General features: G+C 35.1%; 1 protein-coding gene across 4 annotated transcripts in view; it reads left to right on the top strand.

Annotated features, from left to right (window-relative positions):
• The window catches only part of Tent2 (terminal nucleotidyltransferase 2), a 58,175-nt gene that overhangs the window by 13,999 nt on the left and 23,432 nt on the right, over window positions 1-20,744 (top strand). For all 4 annotated transcript variants that reach the window (XR_012449131.1, XM_074077221.1, XM_074077220.1 and 1 more), the window contains exons 5-10: window positions 10,113-10,227; window positions 10,316-10,407; window positions 11,209-11,275; window positions 13,142-13,211; window positions 16,991-17,067; window positions 17,589-17,717. Coding sequence is in view for 3 of the 4 variants with exons in the window: in XM_074077221.1 (XP_073933322.1) it covers window positions 10,113-10,227; window positions 10,316-10,407; window positions 11,209-11,275; window positions 13,142-13,211; window positions 16,991-17,067; window positions 17,589-17,717 (550 nt within the window). In the remaining variant the exon portion in view is untranslated. The remainder of the gene's footprint in view (window positions 1-10,112; window positions 10,228-10,315; window positions 10,408-11,208; window positions 11,276-13,141; window positions 13,212-16,990; window positions 17,068-17,588; window positions 17,718-20,744) is intronic.

Genomic DNA, 20,744 nt, shown 5'->3' with positions numbered 1-20,744 from the left:
TGCTGGGGTTCCACTGATAAAGTTCTTACTTATACCTATTAATTCCAGAGTATTTCCTACTCTTTCCTGTATCAACTTTAGAGTTTGTGGTCTGATATTAAGATCCTTGATCCATTTTGAGTTAATATTGGTATAGGGTGAAATACATGGATCTAGTTTCAGTTTTTTGCAGACTGCTAACCAGTTTTCCCAGCAGTTTTTGTTGAAGAGGCTGCTATTTCTCCATCGTATATTTTTAGCACCTTTCAAAGACAAGTTGGTTATAGTTGTATAGCTTCATATCTGGGTCCTCTGTTCTGTTCTACTGGTCTTCATGTCTGTTTTTGTGCCAGTACCATGCTGTTTTTATTGTTATTGCTTTGTAATATAGTTTGAAGTCGGGTATTGGGATACCTCCAGTGTTGTTCTTTTGACTGAGTATTGCCTTGGCTATTCGTGGCCTCTTGTGTTTCCATATAAATTTCATGGTAGATTTTTCAATCTCTTTAATGAATGTCATTGGAATTTTGATGGGAATTGCATTAAACATGTAGATTACTTTTGGGAGTATCGACATTTTTACTATGTTGATTCTACCAATCCATGAACATGGGAGATCTCTCCACTTTCTATAGTCTTCCTTAATCTCTTTCTTCAGAAGTTTATAGTTTTTCTTGTAGAGGTCTTTCACATCCTTTGTTAGGTTTACACCTAGGTATTTAATTTTTTTTGAGACTATTGTAAATGGAATTGTTTTCATACATTCTTTTTCAGTTTGCTCATTGTTAGTGTATAGAAATGCTAATGATTTTTCTATGTTGATTTTATATCCTGCTACCTTGCTGTAGCTATTGATGGTGTCTAGGAGCTTTTGAGTAGAGTTTTTTGGGTCTTTAAGGTATAGGATCATGTCGTCTGCAAATAGGGATATTTTGACAGTTTCTTTACTTATTAGTGTTCCTTTTATTCCTTCTTCTTGCCTAATTGCTCTGGCTAGGATTTCCAGTACTGTGTTGAATAGGAGTGGAGATAGTGGGCATCCTTGTCTGGTTCCTGATTTTAGAGGGAATGGTTTCAGTTTTTCTCCATTAAGTATAATGCTGGCTGTAGGTTTGTCATATATAGCTTTTATAATGTTGAGGAACTTTCCTTCTATTCCTAGTTTTCTTAGAGCTTTTATCATGAAATGGTGTTGGATCTTATCAAAGGTTTTTTCTGCATCTATTGAGATGATCAAGTGGTTTTTGGCTTTGCTTCTGTTAATGTGGTTTGTTACGTTGATTGATTTTCGTAAGTTGAACCACCCCTGCATTCCTGGGATGAAGCCTACTTGGTGTGGTGAATGATCTTTTTGATGTGTTATTGAATTCGGTTTGCCATTATTTTATTGAGGATTTTTGCATCAATGTTCATTAAGGAGATTGGCCTATAGTTCTTCTTTTTGGACATGTCTTTCCCTGGTTTTGGGATAAGTGTAATACTGGTTTCATAAAGTGTGTTAGGCAGTTTTCCTTCCCTTTCTATTTCGTGGAACAGTTTAAGGAGGGTTGGCGTCAGTTCTTCTTTAAAGGTGATGGAATTCAGCAGAGAATCCATCAGGTCTTGGACTTTTTTCTTTTTGGGGAGACTCTTGATTGCTGCTTCAATTTCATTTTGTGTTATAGGTCTATTCAGGTGATTAATTTCCTCTTGGTTCAGTTTTGGATGATCATATGTATCTAGAAATCTGTCCATTTCTTTAAGATTTTTGAATTTATTTGAAGTTGTCTCTGATGATTTCCCGGACTTCCTTGGTGTTTGTTGTTATCTCCCCTTTTGCATTCCTGATTCTACTAATTTGGGTTTTTTCCCTCCTCATTTTAGTCAGGTTTGCCAGGTGTTAGCCATCAGATTTTCTAATGCTGTGCCTAAGCCCTGTATCAGTGCCTTAAATTAGGAAATACTGGTACTTAAGATGAAGAGAAATTATTGGGTTTTAAGCTACACTTGGAAGGTGAATTGATAGGATTAGATTATGGTGTGGGAGCCTCAACAATATTGATATTTTAGGCCAACTGTCTTTGGAGTGGAGGGACTATCCTATGTATTCTAGGATATCTACAGCATTGTTAGCTTCTACTCATTAGGTGCCACCAGTTCCTGCTGTGACAACCAAAATTGTCTGCTGCCATTTCCAGTTGTCCTAGAGGGGAACAAAATTGTCTTAGAGAAAAAGCTATGGAGGATTGCTTTCAAGTTTCTGGCATCTACAATTAGATACAGGTGAATCCTTCACTGAGACCAAATGAATTGAAAGAGGAGTAAGATTTATATGTGCATGTTTAATAGGGATTGCCTTATGAGTTCTTTGGGCAAGTTGCCTTTAAGATGCTTTTGAAACATCATAGTAAATGTTTAGAATTGATAGTTAAGTATGTTGGTGTCTTTGAAGCCAATTGCAAGATGTAATTGTCTAGAAGAGAGCCTGTGTCTAAGTCTGACTGAAAGGGGTTGTGAAAAAGAAAAACAGAAATGCAGACTTAGTATGCATTAACTATTTTGGAAAAATTGGCTATGAAGGGAAGGAGCTAAAGGTGGGAAGTTGGGTGAAGACTTTTAGTGGAAGAAACTTATAAATGTTGGAAAGATTCAGTAAAGAGAGTAGGGTTTTGAGAGAAAAGAACAATCATGAATAAAGTTTCCTGGAAGGTGGGAAGGAATGGGTGCTGTGTATAGGTGGAATGATTGGCCTTAGGTAGGAGAAAAGCTTTTTGGAGGATAGGAGGAGAGAATAGGTGCCCATGCAGGGCAGTTTATAAGTATGATTTGCAGAAATTAATGGAGTGTCCATGGCTTCTTTCTGCGTTCTTTTTGAATTACTATGCAAGATCATCTGTTGAAAGTGGGAGGGTGAAGTGGGATGTCAGAGGTTGAGAATAGTAGAGAAGGCTGGAACTTGCATTTACTGAATGCAGAAAATCCGACCGACCAGAGAAGGAGTGGAGAATGTTTGAAACAGTACTTGCTGGGTGGAGAGGGCTCACTTAAGATTGCTAATAATGAATTTTATTATTAATAAATCACTCAGCTGAATTTGTTAGCTCCAAGATTTTGTTGAAATTTTTAAGAGTAATTTGAGGATTTATATTCTGTGTTTTGTAAAACTCGAGAACTAAATTTTGAAAATGAATGCCCTCTGAGTTTAAATTTTTTTCTTGCTTTTAAAACTTTTGTCTGATTTTAAAGTTGTTACTTTAACAAACAGAATTCTTTAAATTAGAAATCTGAATTTCAGTTTTGATTATATTATAGCTTTTAGGTGAATATATGGTTTATTGTCTAAAAAGAGCCTTATAGATGAATCAGTTGTCAAGTTTCTGAATGCCATCTATTATAGCCCTTCTTTGAAAATTCTAGCTAAATATGTGAATTGACTTAATTAATTTTGAGTTTTGAGTTGAGATTTCTTTTTCTTTTTTCTTTTCTTCATTTTTTTTGGGCAGTACTTGGGTTTGAATTCAGGGCTTCATAATTATTAAGCAGGTGCTCCATTGCTTTGAGCCACACCTCTAGCCCTTTTTGCCCTGGTCTTGCTTTTTAACAAAAATCATGATCCTATTTTATGCTTCCTGCCATCTCTGGGATGATAGGTGCATGCCATTACAACCGTTTTTTTTGTTTGTTTTTTTCTGTTCAGATGGGATCTAGCAAACTTTTTGCCGTGGCTGGTCTGGAATCTTGATTTTCCCTATCTCAGCCTCCCATGTAGCTGGGATTATGGGTGTGAGCTGCTATTGCCTAGCCTAGATGAGGTTTCTTGACACTGAGTAATATAAAAAGATGATTGTGAAGGAATTATTCAGAATTTCTTGTGTGATGTTTAATTTTGGAAAGGGCAAATTTTATGGAGTCTTTTTGCATCCTTGGTGTAACAGTTGGATCTTACAGATCTCCAAGGGTCTCTATCTTTTTAATTTATTTGAAAGCCACTGAGAAGAAAGTTATTTAAAACACCTAGACCAGAACACAACACAAAAGATTAGTAAAACCTTTTCTTTCTTTTTTTTTTTCTCACTTCTCCCCCTTTTCTATCCTTTGAATATAAGGCAATTCTTCCTTGGCCAAACTCAGATAATAATATAGTATGTGCCTAAAAATCAGTCAAACTTCAAGGAAAAAAAATGAGTAATTTAAACTGCTTTTTCCATATGCCAAATTATAAATTAAGGAAGCTCTACATTGTGTCACACACAAAAATATAACTAACATACTCAAGGAGTGTGTTGTTTCAGGCATCACATATTTCTGATTCGATTTTATTTTTGAATTGCTAATTTGAAGGGAAAGGGAATTCAGCATCAGTTTGAACTTTTGTACATATTTAGTTTTATTTATTTATTTGGGTGCTGGGATTAAACACAGGGTCTCATCTATGTTAAACATAGATTCTACATTCTATATTCTATATTCTATATTCTATAATTGCGCTATACCCCCAGACCCTCTACTTCCATTTTATTCAGTAAATTAGTACCAGCTCTTTCTATAGTTACTTGTGGACAGTGATTAGGCAATGAGAAAATTTGAGAAATTGCCAGGTTTTATTAAAATGCTTATAAATAAGCTAATGGCCCGTTTTCTGGGTTATATGTAATTTCTCCTATTTTGAAAGCTCATTGCCAATTTTGTATTTGTTGTTTATAGATAGCACTTAAATTTAGGCAAAATCTGTTACCATTTTTCATACTATTGGGGTATTTGATCAGTTTTTGATACTTTAGTTAAAATAATTTCTAAATTTTCTTTTTCATGGGGTCCTAGCTAATAGAGATAGATAGACAAACTCCTGAAAATGCTATGTGAGAATTACATTAAAGTTTATGTATTGATATATTTAAGAACTTTTCTGGACTCAAATCCATACTTTACCTATCCTTATAATTGCTTGTATTGACCTTAGACAATGATGCTTTGCTGCTGTTGTTTTGATTTATTTTATTGTATTTTTGGTTTTTTTGAGGCAGTGTCTTGTTATAGAAACCCAGTTGGCTTCCAACTCATGATCTTCCTACCTCATCCTCCCTGAGTGTTGTAACCACAGGTATATGTCACTATGCCCAGCAACAGTGATGATTTTATTGGCAATTTAATTTGAGCTTGGCTTGAAGGACACATTATATGTTTTAGGAAAAATGAACATTTATATTTGGAAGAAATATCTAATATTTTGAACTGTAGATCTTATTTTTGTGTTTTTGGGTGGTACTGGGGATTGAAATCAGGGCCTCAGCAAATCTTGTACAATTTTGAACAAATGTAAGTTTTACTTACAGTGAGAAATAGATTGCTTCTGTAAGTAATTTTAAAGTAATAGATCTTGGCAGGCAGCCTAAACAAGTAGTATTATAGCAATTTAAACAAGCTTAGAATGATCTGCTTTGCTGGAATAGTTTTTTTTTAAACTAAAAATAAGGGAAATTTTATGTTACAGTGAAACAAAATAAAAGTAAAAAATTCTTGAAGTGCCATTATACATAGCCAGCTTGATTTTACATATAATCTAAATTACATATGATTTTAGCCAGGGGAATATCAGATGTTCTCCCCCGACCCCCTGCCTTTTTTTTTTTTTTTTTTTTTTATAAAAAGAACCATGTTCTGAACTATTTCCTTAAATTAAGCATTTTGTCTCATCTGGGCTGTATGTGTCAGTTCTAGTGTAAAGTAAAATGATTTGATATTGTGAATCTCTTAAGTAAATGACTACACAGTAAGGAAAATTCTTTCATTTAAAAACTTTTAAGAGCCAGGCATGGTGGTACATACCTGCAGCCCAACACTTGGAAAGCTGAAGCAAGAAGATCACAAATTTGAGGCCAACCTGGGCAACATAGTGAGACCCTATCTCAAAAACAAAAAGCCAAAAAGCTTTATAATATTCCTTGGTGGGTGGGTATTTTTGTGCATGTAAAAGAGGGACAGGAGCAAGAATATGGTATTTTTCCATATCACATTTATAATATACATATAATGTATATGTAATATTTTTCATATTGTAAGTTTTTTCACGTGTGCATACTTCTTTGTTTTGTTTTCTGTTTTTGGTTTTTCTTTTTTTGGGTGATAACTTGAGATTGAACTCAGGGCCTTATACTTGGTAGGTGAGCCATGTCCCTAAACCCTCTTTTTCTGTTTTCTTTGAGATAGGCTCTTGCTAGCTGGCTCAGGTTGACTCTGAATTCACTGTCCTTCTACCTCAGCCTCCTGAGTGCCTGTACTATCATGTCTGACTCACATGTGAATGTTTCTATGTGAATATGGTCACTCTGATGAAAGAACTTCATAAATATAAAATTTGAAGAAATTTCTTCATTTTGTTAGTCAATAAATATTGAATGCCTGCTTGATATCTAGGATTATGTGGCTTTCCCTAATTCTTTAGATCAGGAGGTGGCAAACTTTGTCTTTACGGGACCAGATGGTAAACATTTTAGTCATACATAGAGTTACTGTCTCTTCTCTGCTTGGAATGTCTTTTTTTTTTTTTTTTTTTTTTTTCCATTTTTCTTTTATTATTCATATGTGCATACAAGGCTTGGTTTATTTCTCCCCCCTGCCCCCACCCCCTCCCTTACCACCCACTCCACCCCCTCCCGCTCCCCCCCTCAATACCCAGCAGAAACTATTTTGCCCTTATCTCTAATTTTGTTGTAGAGAGAGTATAAGCATGCTTGGAATGTCTTGAATGATATATTTCTAAATATTTCATGTCTTTTGCTGCTATTGCAGTTTTTCTGTTTGGTGGTATTGGAGCTTGAACTCAGGGCTTCGTGTGCTTGATAGGTGCTCTACAGTTTTAAGCCACAGTCCAGCCCTGTTTTGCTCTGGTCCTTTTGGAGGTAATGTCATGGTTTTTGGGGGACTGGGGTTTGAACTTAGGGCCTCATATTTGCTAGGCACGTGTATTACCACTTGACCCACTCCATCAGCCAGGATGTTACTTTTTTGCCAAAGCTGGCCTAGACTGTGATTCTTCTATTTTATGCTTCCCGAGTCTTTGGGATGACAGGTGCACACTACCATGTTCAGCGTTTTTTCCATTGAGATGGGATCCTACAAACTTGTTTGGCCAGGGCTGACTTGGAATCATGATCCTCCCTATCTCAGCCTACTGTGTAGCTTGGGATGATAGGCACACAGCACTGTGCCTAGCTGTTGGTTGAGATATGAGGTGTCACAAACTTTACTTTTTTGTTCTGGCTGACCCTGAACCACGATCCTCTATTTCCTCCCGATTTCAGCCTTCCAATTAGCTAGAATTATAGGCGAGTCACCAGTGATAGGCAAGCTTTTGTAAGTTTTGTAAAAAGCATATTTGTACTTGTTTGTTGCTAATATATGTATACTTTAATAACCTTTTTAGAAAATTAAAATGAGAAAATCTGTGTTTTTTTTTTAATATGTTAAAAATTTGTTCATGTTTTCAGGGACATGTCTTTGCCATGTGTTTCATTATCTTTAGGAGTATTACTCTCTCTCTCTCTTTTTTTTTTTTGGTGGTTTACAATGCTCTATGCTTGCTAGGCAAGCATTCTACCATTTGAACCTCACTTCCAGCCCTTCATTCTCATTTTTTTTGTAAAAACTTTGGGAAATGAATAGAATCCTTTTCAGGGATTATTTCTCCAAATTTTGTCTTCTCCCTTTCATTCTTACTTCTCTTTCTGTGATTCCAGTTCTTTTTATTTGTGTTTAAGTGAGATGTCCTTTTAAGGATTGCTTTTAGAGGGGAAAGTTGGGCAGGCTGACCTTCCTAACTTTGCAATGCTGGTACTCCTGTTGTCATATAGTATCTTACCTTTATTCCTGTTTTGATTCAGATCGGGATTTTTACCCTCTGCACTATTGACATTTTGGGCCAAATGATCTTTCCTGGGGGGCTGGTTATCATGTCCATTATAGGATCTTTAGTGCCATCCTTGGCCTCTCAATGTCACTGACACGCCCCTTCCCCTCTTTGAGTAGTCAAAAATGTTTGCTGACATTGTGAAATACTCTTCAGAAATCAGAACCATTCTAAACCTTTCCTTTGCCTCAATTGGTTTTACCTAGTTTAGATTTCTTCTCCTGGTAGTTTCTGCTTAGTATGTTTCTTTGTCTTAGAAGGGCCCTTCATTTACTTTTGAGACCCCATATCTTTCTGTGACCCTCTCACACTTTCCAGTAAATTGTAGCTTGTGAAGCTCTTCAAAGTTGAGTGCTATTCCATGCTAAATGGGACCCTTTGTGGGGGTGAGAGGCAGAAACTAGTACCTACAGGTCATTTGATGTCTGCCTGTTTAATTCTAGAGTTGTCCAAATTCCTTTTCCTTTCTCTTTACTATTTCTGATACCATGTAGGTCTTGCTGCTATTGGTGTTTGACCTCAACTGGTCATATTTTTACTTCATGATGGATACCCAGCTAATTAGCCATGTTGTATTTGTTGCCTGTTTTTTTTTTGTTTTAGTTTGGTGTTAGTTGCTTTGTCTTTTTTGTGTTGCAAATATCTAGGAATATTAAAAAATGATTTCTCTGTCATGGCCAGTTTGCCCACAGTGTCTCAGCCTTCTTAAAATAAGTGTTTTAAATATAATTGTAGAAAACATTTTAGATAATGGAGGTGACACTTTTGTCTTATGGACTATGGGGAAGACTTAGAGATGGAGGGAATGAAAATACAAAAGAGAGATTAAAAAACTGATGAGTGTGCTCCTGAGATCACCTGAAAGCTTGAGTACAAAAGTGTTAGGAGAAGAGGACAGTTTGGCTGATAGGTGTAGTAAAAAGATTAGTTTCTTTCAAACTGGTTTTTGTTAGTAAGCTGAGGAATAGTACTTTTGGTCTCTTCAATTTTCTTAGTAAATTCCAATGTGAGTTTATCTGCCAGAGAAAGTGAGATAGGTTTAGGGGGGTTGAGGAAGAGATTTTGGAATGGTTTGGTGAAAAATGGGAACAGTATCTAACCAGAGGCATGGAAGTAAGTGCTGTCTCTTAGATTAAATTTGACAGACTCCGATTTTTAAAGTTTTCAGTTTATCTTTTAGCAACTTAGCTGTAAGAGCAGAGAAAGTGGTCTTTTTAATTGATCTGAGGTGAGAATTTTGTAGGACAGTATTAGAGCATGATGAGGGGATGATTTTGATAAGGCATGAAAAAGAAAGAGTGGTTCAAGGGAAGCATTTTAGGATACCAACTGTCTAGGCAAGAAAATCACATTGTTCAGGTGCTAATGGAGTGGGAGAAGGGAGGACTCAAGGAAACCTTGATCTCTTCTAGGTGGAAGCAGGTATGAGAAGAGTGAGAAAATGAGAGATGAACAGGAGATTGAAACTATGTGGTATATTGGAATTTAACATTTCAGAGCTAGAACAATTCTAGTTTATTGTAAAGACCACATTGTAGCTATGAGAGTACAGTGATGAAAAATATTGGAATAAAAGAAGTCTAGAAATGGAGTGTGCTATGGTAAGTATAGTCTACAGATACAGAAATCACCTGTAGTGATGGCAAGAGTTGAGCTGTTGGGGAAAGAGTTAACCACATAGGTAGTAGAACAAGGGAGATTAGTTGATGGCAACCTCATCTGAAGAAGTCAGGGTTCAGACTAGTTTAGGAGAAAGGAAAAGAGGGTATAATCTGGGAACTTTATAAAGTCTTACACTTGGCATTTGTCATTGTGAATACTGTGGATTGGGTAAACTTCTTTAAAGAGCCAGTAGTAGATCTTTTAGGATATACTACTCACATATGCTTTCAGTTGCGTATTCTTACTTGTTTTTGTAACCTTTTAAAGATAAAAACCATTCTTTGCTCATGGCCACACAAAAACAGATAGTACAAAGTTTGCTGACTCATAAGTATACTCATGAATTCTGTGACTATATTTTTCTTTGACTTGTAAGTGGAATTTTACTTTGTAAAATTTGTGCACAGTTTTTAAAACCTGACTATACATGAGCAATAGTAACTTTGAGTTGGATAGTGTTAAGAAGATAATATATGTTTATTTTTAGATTGTTGTCATTAGAATTGATTTATACTTCCAATTATGGTAATTATTTTACATTTCTAAACAAAACTTTTGCTTTGCTTTTTTGTGTGTTGGATTCAAGTTGAGTCAGCAGATACTGGAGTTATTTGAAACATGTCAACAGCAAATAAGTGACTTAAAGAAGAAAGAACTCTGTCGAACACAGCTGCAGAGAGAAATACAGCTGTTATTTCCACGTATGTTTCCCTGTTTTGCATGCCCTTTATGCCTGTGCATTCCTACTTTAAATTTTAAATAATATCTTATAATATTCTGTTTCTCTAGAAAGCAGACTTTTTTTGGTTGGGTCCTCTTTAAATGGATTTGGTACCCGGAGCAGTGATGGTGATTTATGCCTAGTTGTTAAAGAAGAACCAGTGAGTAATGCAACATTTACTCTTAAGTGTGTTTCTCATGTTATCTAATGAAAGAAATTTCACAACAAAGTTATTAAGGAAAAGAACTTTCTTTATTATTTATCTTTTGGATTTTCTGTTTATCATAATTTCGGAATACTGCTAAAGCAGCCCCATTAAGGTGCTGAGGTCTCTTCTGAACTACTGAGGCTTAAATTAAATTCATTAGAATTTTAATGTTCTTTATTTTGTTCCACATCTTTAAAAAAGCAAAAAAAAAATCTGTTGAACAATGAATATTTTTAATATTCATATTAACTCCACTAATATAAAATGACTTCTAAGTTACTACAAATTAGAAACAAATTTTTCCAGGAAAGAAAGTAGTATTTTTCTGTGCTTTGAAATATGTAAAGAAAAGTAAGAAGGTACAAAACCCTTCAAATTCTAAACACAATGGATATGGCAAGAGTTGTAATTAACACTTTCTTATGCAGTGAGACTATGCTCAGGCACATCTTACTAATCCTCTAGTCTTAATCATGTGTTTGCTTATACACAGACTGAGACACCAGTACTGAAGGGGAAAAATGGCATTTGGCTGTTTCAGAATTCTTTTTTTAAAATTGTGCTTTATGTTTAAAATCAGGAATTGATTTAGGAACATGGATGTGAAAGAGTGCACTAAAGGCTGTCTTTTCCAGAAAAAGTATACCTTATTTGTTTTCTTTTTTGTTGAATTACTTTAAGAAAGTGAAACATTAAACTCTGAAAAATAATGGGAAAACACTTTATTTTTAACTTTTCAGTGTTTTTTTTCAGGTAAATCAGAAGACTGAAGCACGGCATATACTCACCTTAGTCCATAAACACTTCTGTACTAGACTTTGTAAGTCTGACATGCCTCAAGTTCATATGTCACCTGACATAACTATTTATTTCAGATGTCTTTCACTTTATTTTCAGATAAGAATTGTTTATCTTCTGGTCAGGTTAGCTATAACATGAATCTTTTTTCTTCCAACTAAATTCCTTTAAAAATTTTTTTTTATAGCCCATGCTGGCCTGGAAGTTGCTATATAACCCAGGCTGCCCTTGAACTTGATATCCTTCTGCCTCACCTTTCTGAGTGCTAGGATTACAGGCATGTACCACCACTGACTCCTTTTAACTTTTGATTAAAAAATGTGACCATTTATTCAATAAATCTTTGTTGAGCTTACTTACAAAATTTTCCACTGGATGCATTGAGGGATTCAAAGATATATAAACTTCAGTTCTTTTTCTCAAAAGGTATATACAGTTATGAAATAATTGAATCAATAAATAGCTGTAATGCAAGATATCTGAGTAGTCCAAAGAGTGACATAGATAAAGTCTTATAGGTATTATTGTGAGGGAGAGAATTTCATCTGTTTTATAATAATATGCATTTTTACTGATTTAAAAAATATTCCTGAACATGATTCCCAAACGTACTACTCCAACAGAAAGCAAAATTGTTGACTTAGGCTCTTTTGGGCAAGTGCTCTTCCACTTGAGTCATACCTCCAGTCTAGTAATAATGTTTCTCTCACAGAGTCACTCACTCACTCACTCACTCAATTACTTACTGGAGGTTTAATTCAGGGCCTTGTGCTTGCTAAGCAGCCACTCTACTACTTGAACCATGTTCCCAGCCCTTTTTGCTTTTATTTATTCATTCATTTATTGGGATATGATCTCACGTTTTTGCCTAGGCTGACCTGGATTGCAGTCCTCCTATCTGTGCTCTGTCATAGTTGAGAACATAGGTGTGTACTGCTATGCTCAGCTTATTTGTCGAGATGAGGTCTTGCTAAGTTTTGCCCAGGCTGCCTCAACTGCAGTCTCCTGAGTAACTGGGATTATAGGCATGCACCACCACACAGAGCAGAGTTTTTTTCTTTAATAAGCTGATTCTAAATGGATTTTAATGTATATATTATCCTATCAGAATTAATTTTAAGTTCCCACAGAATATTTGATGGACTGAAAATATGTATGTAGGCTGGGCACCTGTGACTTACACCTATAATCCTAATTACTTGGGAGGCTGAGATCAGGAGGATTTCTATTTGAGGCCAGCCTAAGCAAATAGTTCACAAGACTCCCCATCTCCAAAATAACCAGAACAAAATGGACTGAAGTGTGGTTCAAGCGGTAGAGTTCCTGCTTTGCAAGTGTGAAGCCCTGAGTTCAAACCCCAATCCCATCAAAACACAAAAACAAAAGAAGTATATATGTGTGTATATATATATATATATATATATATATATATATATATGGTATTTTTTCCTCTTAGAGATTATGATTAATTGAATTTGTTCCTGTCTCACTATGTTTCAAGCATTTCCACTTTTAAGAGTCTTTGTAACTTATGATTTCTATTGCTAACATTTTTTAGTATGTGTTGTACTACAATTTAGCTGTCTTCCTGTTTTTTCACTATTTTTTCACTCTTATAATATTCTAATGAATATCTTTATAGGTACTACTAGATGTTATACCACATTTCTGAAAATAACCTTAATATAAAGCCTTCTAAGTGATGTTATTAGACTCTTCAGTCTTAGAAAGACTTGACAATGTCTTCTTTTCTTTGCTTTATTTCTCAAAGATACCATTTTCTTAAGTTGTTTTAGCTTAGTAAGATTCTGTTTTTAAAAAATGTGTGTTAGAACACTAAGAATTTGAAAAATATTGACAGATATTGACATTATCTTTTATCCTGCAGGTGGCTACATCGAGAGACCTCAGCTGATCCGAGCAAAAGTGCCAATTGTGAAGTTCAGGGATAAAGTCAGGTGAGTAACTCTTGTTTTCCCAGTTGCTTAGGTTATTTTTAGTTATTCATCTAGTGTAGACAGTTGGGAAATGTATATTGTACCACAGCAGTTTGTCTTCGTCAGGTTATAGAAATCACTTGGGTCTTTGAAATGATTTTTTTTTAAATAGTCTGAACAGTCTTAACTGAGTATAGTTATTCTGTGTGATATCTGAGATTGTCCAATTTAAAGAATGTAAACATATTTATATTTGGATTTTTAAATGATCTTTTGCCTCTTGGACGTGTAAAATATTCCCCAGAACATACATTCATTGATGAAATTTGATATTTGTCTTAGGAGTTTGCTAATACAATTGTCATTAAACATGTTAACATTTTGTTTTAATGAGAGATATACAATATCAGAAATAATGGATACAAAAGAAAAGCAGCAAAGTATACTTGTTCTATTTAAAAATTTATGTGTTTTTCTGTATATTCTAGACTGGGCTCTGATTAGGATTGTTTATGTAATATCTGAACATAAAAATATTTAGGTGTGGTAGCACATGCCTGTAATCCCAGTACTCTGAAAGCTGAAGCAGGAGAATCAAGAATTCAAGGCCAACCTGAACTATGTAGTGAGACTCAAAACAACAACAAAATAACATTAAATGGTTAAGTGTTAATTATTTAGCAATACTAGGGTTTGAATTTTCTTTTTGTTTTTTGAGGGGGACCATTCTTGGGTTTCAACTCACGGCCTTGTTCTTGCTAGGCAGGTACTCTACCATTTAAGGCATACCTCCAGCCCTTAAGTTGATTATTTAATTAGTTATTTCAATTAAGCAGATTTTTCTAGTCCAGTTTTGCAAAGGTAATACTGAAATCACACACACACACACACACACACACACACACAAGCTTTCTTACTCATTGATTTAAGGATTTGCTTATTTGTAAAGTTTATTTGCATTTCCCTGTATTGGTATTTGTAGGCTTTAGTTGTATCTCCCTGTATTGATATACATAGGCTTTAGTGGTCATTCTAGGACATGCACAAGCTGACAAAATTTTTTTTTTTCATTTTTCTTTTATTATTCATATGTGCATACAAGGCTTGGTTCATTTCTCCCCCCTGCCCCCACCCCCTCCCTTACCACCCACTCCGCCTCCCCCCCCCCTCGCCAATACCCAGCAGAAACTATTTTGCCCTTAGTTCTAATTTTGTTGTAGAGAGAGTATAAGCAATAATAGGAAGGACCAAGGGTTTTTGCTGGTTGAGATAAGGATAGCTATACAGGGCATTGACTCACATTGATTTCCTGTGCGTGGGTGTTACCTTCTAGGTTAATTCTTTTTGATCTAACCTTTTCTCTAGTACCTGTTCCCCTTTTCCTATTGGCCTCAGTTGCTTTAAGGTATCTGCTTTAGTTTCTCTGTGTTAAGAGCGACAAATGCTAGCTAGTGTTTTAGGTGTCTTACCCATCCTCACCCCTCCCTTGTGTGCTCTGGCTTTTATCATGTGCTCATAGTCTAATCCCATTGTTGTGTTTGCCCTTGATCTAATGTCCACATATGAGGGAGAACATATGATTTTTGGTCTTTTGGGCCAGGCTAACCTCACTCAGAATAATGTTCTCCAATTCCATCCATTTACCAGTGAATGATAACATTTCGTTCTTCTTCATGGCTGCATAGAATTCCATTGTGTATAGATACCACATTTTCTTAATCCATTTGTCAGTGGTGGGGCATCTTGGCTGTTTCCATAACTTGGCTATTGTGAATAGTGCCGCAATAAACATGGATGTGCAGGTGCCTCTGGAGTAACAGTCTTTTGGTTATATCCCCAAGAGTGGTATTGCTGGATCAAATGGTAGATCGATGTCCAGCTTTTTAAGTAGCCTTCAAATTTTTTTCCAGAGTGGTTGTACTAGTCTATATTCCCACCAACAGTGTAAGAGGGTTCCTTTTTCCCCGCATCCTCGCCAACACCTGTTGTTGGTGGTGTTGCTGATGATGGCTATTCTAACAGGGGTGAGGTGGAATCTTAGCGTGGTTTTAATTTGCATTTCCTTTATTGCTAGAGATGGTGAGCATTTTTTCATGTGTTTTCTGGCCATTTGAATTTCTTTTTTTGAGGAAGTTCTGTTTAGTTCACTTGCCCATTTCTTTATTGGTTCATTAGTTTTGGGAGAATTTAATTTTTTAAGTTCCCTGTATATTCTGGTTATCAGTCCTTTGATGTATAGTTGGCAAATATTTTCTCCCACTCTGTGGGTGTTCTCTTCAGTTTAGAGACCATTTCTTTTGATGAACAGAAGCTTTTTAGTTTTATGAGGTCCCATTTATCTATGCTATCTCTTAGTTGCTGTGCTGCTGGGGTTTCATTGAGAAAGTTCTTACCAATACCTACTAACTCCAGAGTATTTCCTACTCTTTCTTGACAAAATTTTTTGAGTAGTCTGATTCCCGTCTTTTCAGCTGAGGAAGAAGAAATAAGATGACACTCTGACTTCTTATTTCAGTTTTCATACTGAAGGCAAGAGTCCTTCTCACCTTCTAGTTAGTATCAAGTTTTTTTTTTTTTTTCCTTTTTCTTTACATTTTTGTGCTTTTCTACCGTTTATACTGGTCCTCAAATAATAACACTGGAGTACCTCTAGTGTTCCTAAGTGTAATGTGCCCTGTGCAGGAAACATGTTAGGCACATACTGACTTCATATTTTTGAAAAGTTTTTTTTTTTTTTTTTTTAACTAGTGCTGGGGATCAAACCCAAGGCCTTGTACATGCTAGACAAACACTCTGCTACTACTCTACATTCCTACCCCCATAGAAAAGTTTTCTACCAAGTGGTTCTTCATCTCTATTGAGTTATGTGAAGGAAGTACAAACTGACTTCAGTGTTAAGACTTACACAAGCCTAACTAAAGATTGTAACTATTGTTAAAATAAATTTTCCAAAGCCAGATATGTATATATCTGAAGTGTTAATAACCACCATCCATTTTCTTAATAATAGGGATAATGGAAATGGAAAGATTGTAAGATTCCTTTGGTTCCCTACAACAAGATAACTGAATTGATAAATTTCAAATTTTGTATTGAAAAGCTATAGAAAGGAATTTTGTTTTGTTTACTTACTTAATTAGCTAATTTTTTTTTTGAAATAGGGTCTTACTATGTAGTTCAGACTGGCCTCAAACTGACTATCCTCCTGTCTCAGCCTTCTGAATGCTGGAATTACAGGTGTGTGCCACCATGCCCAGCTTGGAGTTTTGTTTTTATTTTAAACAGTCTTTTCATGGAAAATTGAGTAATCAGAAGAAATTAGATATCATAATATTGGGCTATTTTTGACATGATACAATTTATTAGCCTTTTTAGCGGGACTATAATGAGCAGACAGAATCTATTCTGTTATTTTTTCACTTGCATTTTATTTAGCTTTTTATTCCTATTGTTTTTAAGTATATAATGCTGTAGTTCCAAATTATTTGGAAATATATAATTTAGTGGAATAATTTTTAGTTTGTAATATTTTTAGCCACATTATTTTGCTTGCGTGGAGAAGAAAAGATTTAAAAATTTTCTTTGGGGTAATTGAGTATTTACCAGTACATTAATGATCTTTTAACGGTAATACTACTAATATTCATTCTTATTTCTTTAGTGCCTTATTTTACAAATAAGATCTGGCTTTTGGGCCCATGCTATTTTGCATCATTTGATGGATTGACATCAGTTTCTTTACTAGGGAGGGAGGTTATGTGTACTTGAGTTAACATTTATTTTACTTTTTTTTAAAATAGTTGTGTGGAATTTGACTTGAATGTAAACAATATTGTTGGAATAAGAAACACATTCCTTCTCAGAACTTATGCATATCGTAAGTTTTTGGTTTATTTCTAAATAATCAGCTTCTGTTTTTCTGTTATTCTTTATTGATTGCTTTTTAAAGGTGTTTATGGACTGGGGGTATAGATCAGTAGTAGAGGATACTAGTATTAGGATGCTTGCCTAACATACCCAAGGCCCTGAATTCGATCACCAAAATGTAAAAAAAAGAAAGATAAAAAAGATGTTTATAGTAAAGAGCAACACATCATTAGTTGTGTTTAGGTATAATGTATCTTATTTTATTATTTGCAAATTATGTTGCTGTAGTAAAATCATATACTACAAGAGTTATAAGTAAATCAAATGCATTTAAATAAGTGATAATTTTTTAAAGGTAACTGAGGCAAACTTAGAAGTAAGTCACATTTAGAAGTTCATTTATGGTGAACATTGTGTTTACTACACAGGGAGGTTTGCTTCTTTACAGGCTTGATGTTGTAAAGTTATGTAAATTTTCAAAGAAATTGTAATATCTTCTTACTCATTTTTAAGTTTTAATTTTATTTGCAGTTGAAAATCGAGTTCGTCCATTAGTACTGGTGATTAAGAAGTGGGCAAGTCACCATGATATAAATGACGCCAGTCGTGGTACTTTAAACAGCTATAGTCTTGTATTGATGGTTTTGCACTATTTACAAAGTAAGTATTTGGGGGTTTTCTCAATTTTTAAAACTAAACTTCATTATGTATAGAATTGTTTTAAAAAGTTCCTTTTAAGGTATACAAAACTGTATTTCTTACCTCGTTGCCTTGAACTGTTTAAGAAATTTATTCCGTGGAAAACATTATGAGGAAGCTTTGATGTGTTTTTCTTTTTTTTAATTATATTATTGTACTAGGAATGCATTGTGACATTTACAGAAGTTCTTACAATATATCATGTTTGAATTTACCCTCATTTTTAAAATTTTTTGACAGTTTTTCTCTTCCACTTTTGTATTCAAAGAACTTTACCACCATATTGTGGACTGATTATTTTGAAGCAGATGAATGTTCAGAAGGAGTATAAAAATAAGCTTCAGCACCATGTTTTGTAGTTTTCATTTGGTCAAAGAAGTTTATAATTCCCATTAGCTGTACTCTCCAAGTAGGTTTTATCTTTGCAGGACTGTTGTGTCAGATCGGCCTCCAGGATGGTCTGGCTGAGACATCTGTCACCCCATTGATTGCTAGGGTTGATTAGGATGATCTGGCTAGCTATGCAGGTGTTCTCTTACTGCTCCATGTGCATCCTTCCCAAAGCTACACATTCAGTCAAAGAGTACAGACTAATAGAGGACCATTCTTCAATTAAGGATATATGAGTAGCTGAGCTTCTCTGCTAGAACCTCCAAACAAACACTGAGAGTGTAGATTGGTCTCTAGATTTAATTTAATTTAAATTCAGTCCAGCTAGCCATTGTTTATGAGTCCATCTGGTGATAGCCATACTTTTGTCCTGTGCATAGTGGCAAACTAACAAATGAACGCCTCTAATTTGTGCCATTTCATAAGATAGGTGTGAAAATTCTTAACAGTATTAAAAATTCTCTAGAAATACAGTACAGACTGATCAGATCTAATTGGAACTTTTGCTTTTGTACTTGGTGATCTTTTCTATATACAATCTAAGATATAGAAAGACACTGTACACATTATACTCAAATGGGTACTAAGAGATGTTAGAAAGCTAATGATTTGTGGTTATTAGACCAAGGGTCTGCAATGTTAAATGACTAACCTGTTTGAATGAATGATATCTGGTGACATGGAGCTTGAGTGAAAGACTGGATGCTAATTTGATTAAAGACAGTTTACCAAGATGTCTCAGACCTGCTTTGTTTTGGGTTAGTATTTCCACAGTTTAGAATCTTGGTTTCTGAAGACTATTCTGATGGGGGTGGGGGAATGTGCCTTAGCATACATAATACTCATTTGTTTGTTCTGTGAATATTTGCCACTAAGTAAATGCTTGCTGTCATTCTGGAATCTGGGAATACAGCAGTGAACAAAATAGTACAGTGATTTTCTTAAGGGAGCTTACATTGTTGCATGTAAAAATTAACATTTTGACATTTTTATGTTTTGCCCATCAAAAACATAAGAATTATTGGACATTTGTGCTGGTACATGCCTCTAATACCAGCACTCAGGAGATTGAGGCTGCAATAAATGTTGAGTTCGAGGCCAGCCTTGGCTAATAGTAAGTTGGTATTATTTTTGGTGGTACTGGGGTTTGTACTCAGTGCTTTGCCTCTGTTGGTCTTCTTAAACAGTAATCCTCCTAATCTCCACCTTCCAAGTAGCTGGGATTACAGGAATGAGCCACTGACACTCACATACAAGTTGGAGAATAACCTGAGCTACATAGTGAGTCCTGTTTCAAAAACAAAATTCCCGCTACTTGGGAGGTGGAGACAGGAGGATCACTGGTCCACACCAGTTCTGGCAACAATTAGTGGGATCCTATCTCAAAAACAAACTGGTAATCCAGCTACTTGGGAGACTGAAGTTGGAGGATTGAGTTCCAAGGCCAGTTAGGCAAAAAGCTCTAGACTCAATCTGAGAAAACAAATTTAAAGAAGCAAAAGGATTGGGTTGTGGCTTGGAGTGTAGAACACTTGCCTAGCAAGCATGTGACCCTGAGGTCAACTGCAGTGCTACCAGAACCAAACCAAAACAAACAAAAAAAGAATTATTAAGAACTGTTATAACTAGTGGATTACTAATAAAATGTGATCTTTTACCATTGTTGCATGGATTGAGCTGCTGCTAATCAGTGTCATCTGCTTTATAACAAAATAATTGTTACAATGCAGTGATTTAAAAAAAATCCTTTCATTATGTTTGGTGTCTTTTTTTCATTCAGCAAACATTTATTGAGTACCATTGGTGCTTTTTATATTTGGATTCTGAGAGAGATAAGAGTTAATATGAGCAATTTTGTCAAAGGCAGTAGAAAAGTCAGGCCTTGGAAGTGCAATGATTTGATGCCTTTACCGAGAGTTTCTGTACTAAGGATATTGGAAATATCCTGAAGGCACATATTTCTTGGCATGTGGGTTAGAAATCATCAGGACTTGGGAGTCAGTCTGTACTTCTTTGGATAGGGAATGGAGGGGGATGATGCCCAAATTCCATACTCTTTGGAATTTCTCTGGAGAGAGTCACTTTTGCTAATAGCAGGCTAGAATGGTTAGGGTCAGAAGAAAAGATTGTCATGCCAGTCAGTGCCTTAAACAAGACCAGTTTACAGGTGACATGGGTTGTCAGAAGTTTTCTGTTTTCAAAGGAATGGCCTGGCATAAGTAGTTATATGTTTGCAGTGGATGACTGAAGAAAGTTATTTCTCAGTTATTCTCAGCATTTTAATCAGAAGCATGAATGAAATTCCTGGTCACATATTTAATTTTATGGTTTTGTTTCAGAATTAGTGTGTTTAAAATAATAAAAAGTTAGTGATATTAAAATATTATTTTACATATTTAAGTTCAGTTTGAATAAGTCATGCACACTCATAGAAAATTTTGAAAATATAGTGAAGTGGAAAGAAGAAAAAAACAGTTATCCAAATTCTTACATCCAACATTGTTTTTGTGAATCTTGGGTTTTAGTTTTTCCAATTTTTGTTTTCTTTGCTAGGGTTTCAAAATGTATATCTAGCTAAACATTAAGTGCCAAGTTTGG

This window comes from Castor canadensis, chromosome 6, assembly GCF_047511655.1.
Source record: "Castor canadensis chromosome 6, mCasCan1.hap1v2, whole genome shotgun sequence".
Lineage (NCBI taxonomy): Eukaryota > Metazoa > Chordata > Mammalia > Rodentia > Castoridae > Castor > Castor canadensis.
This window is presented reverse-complemented; position numbering and strand designations above follow the sequence as displayed.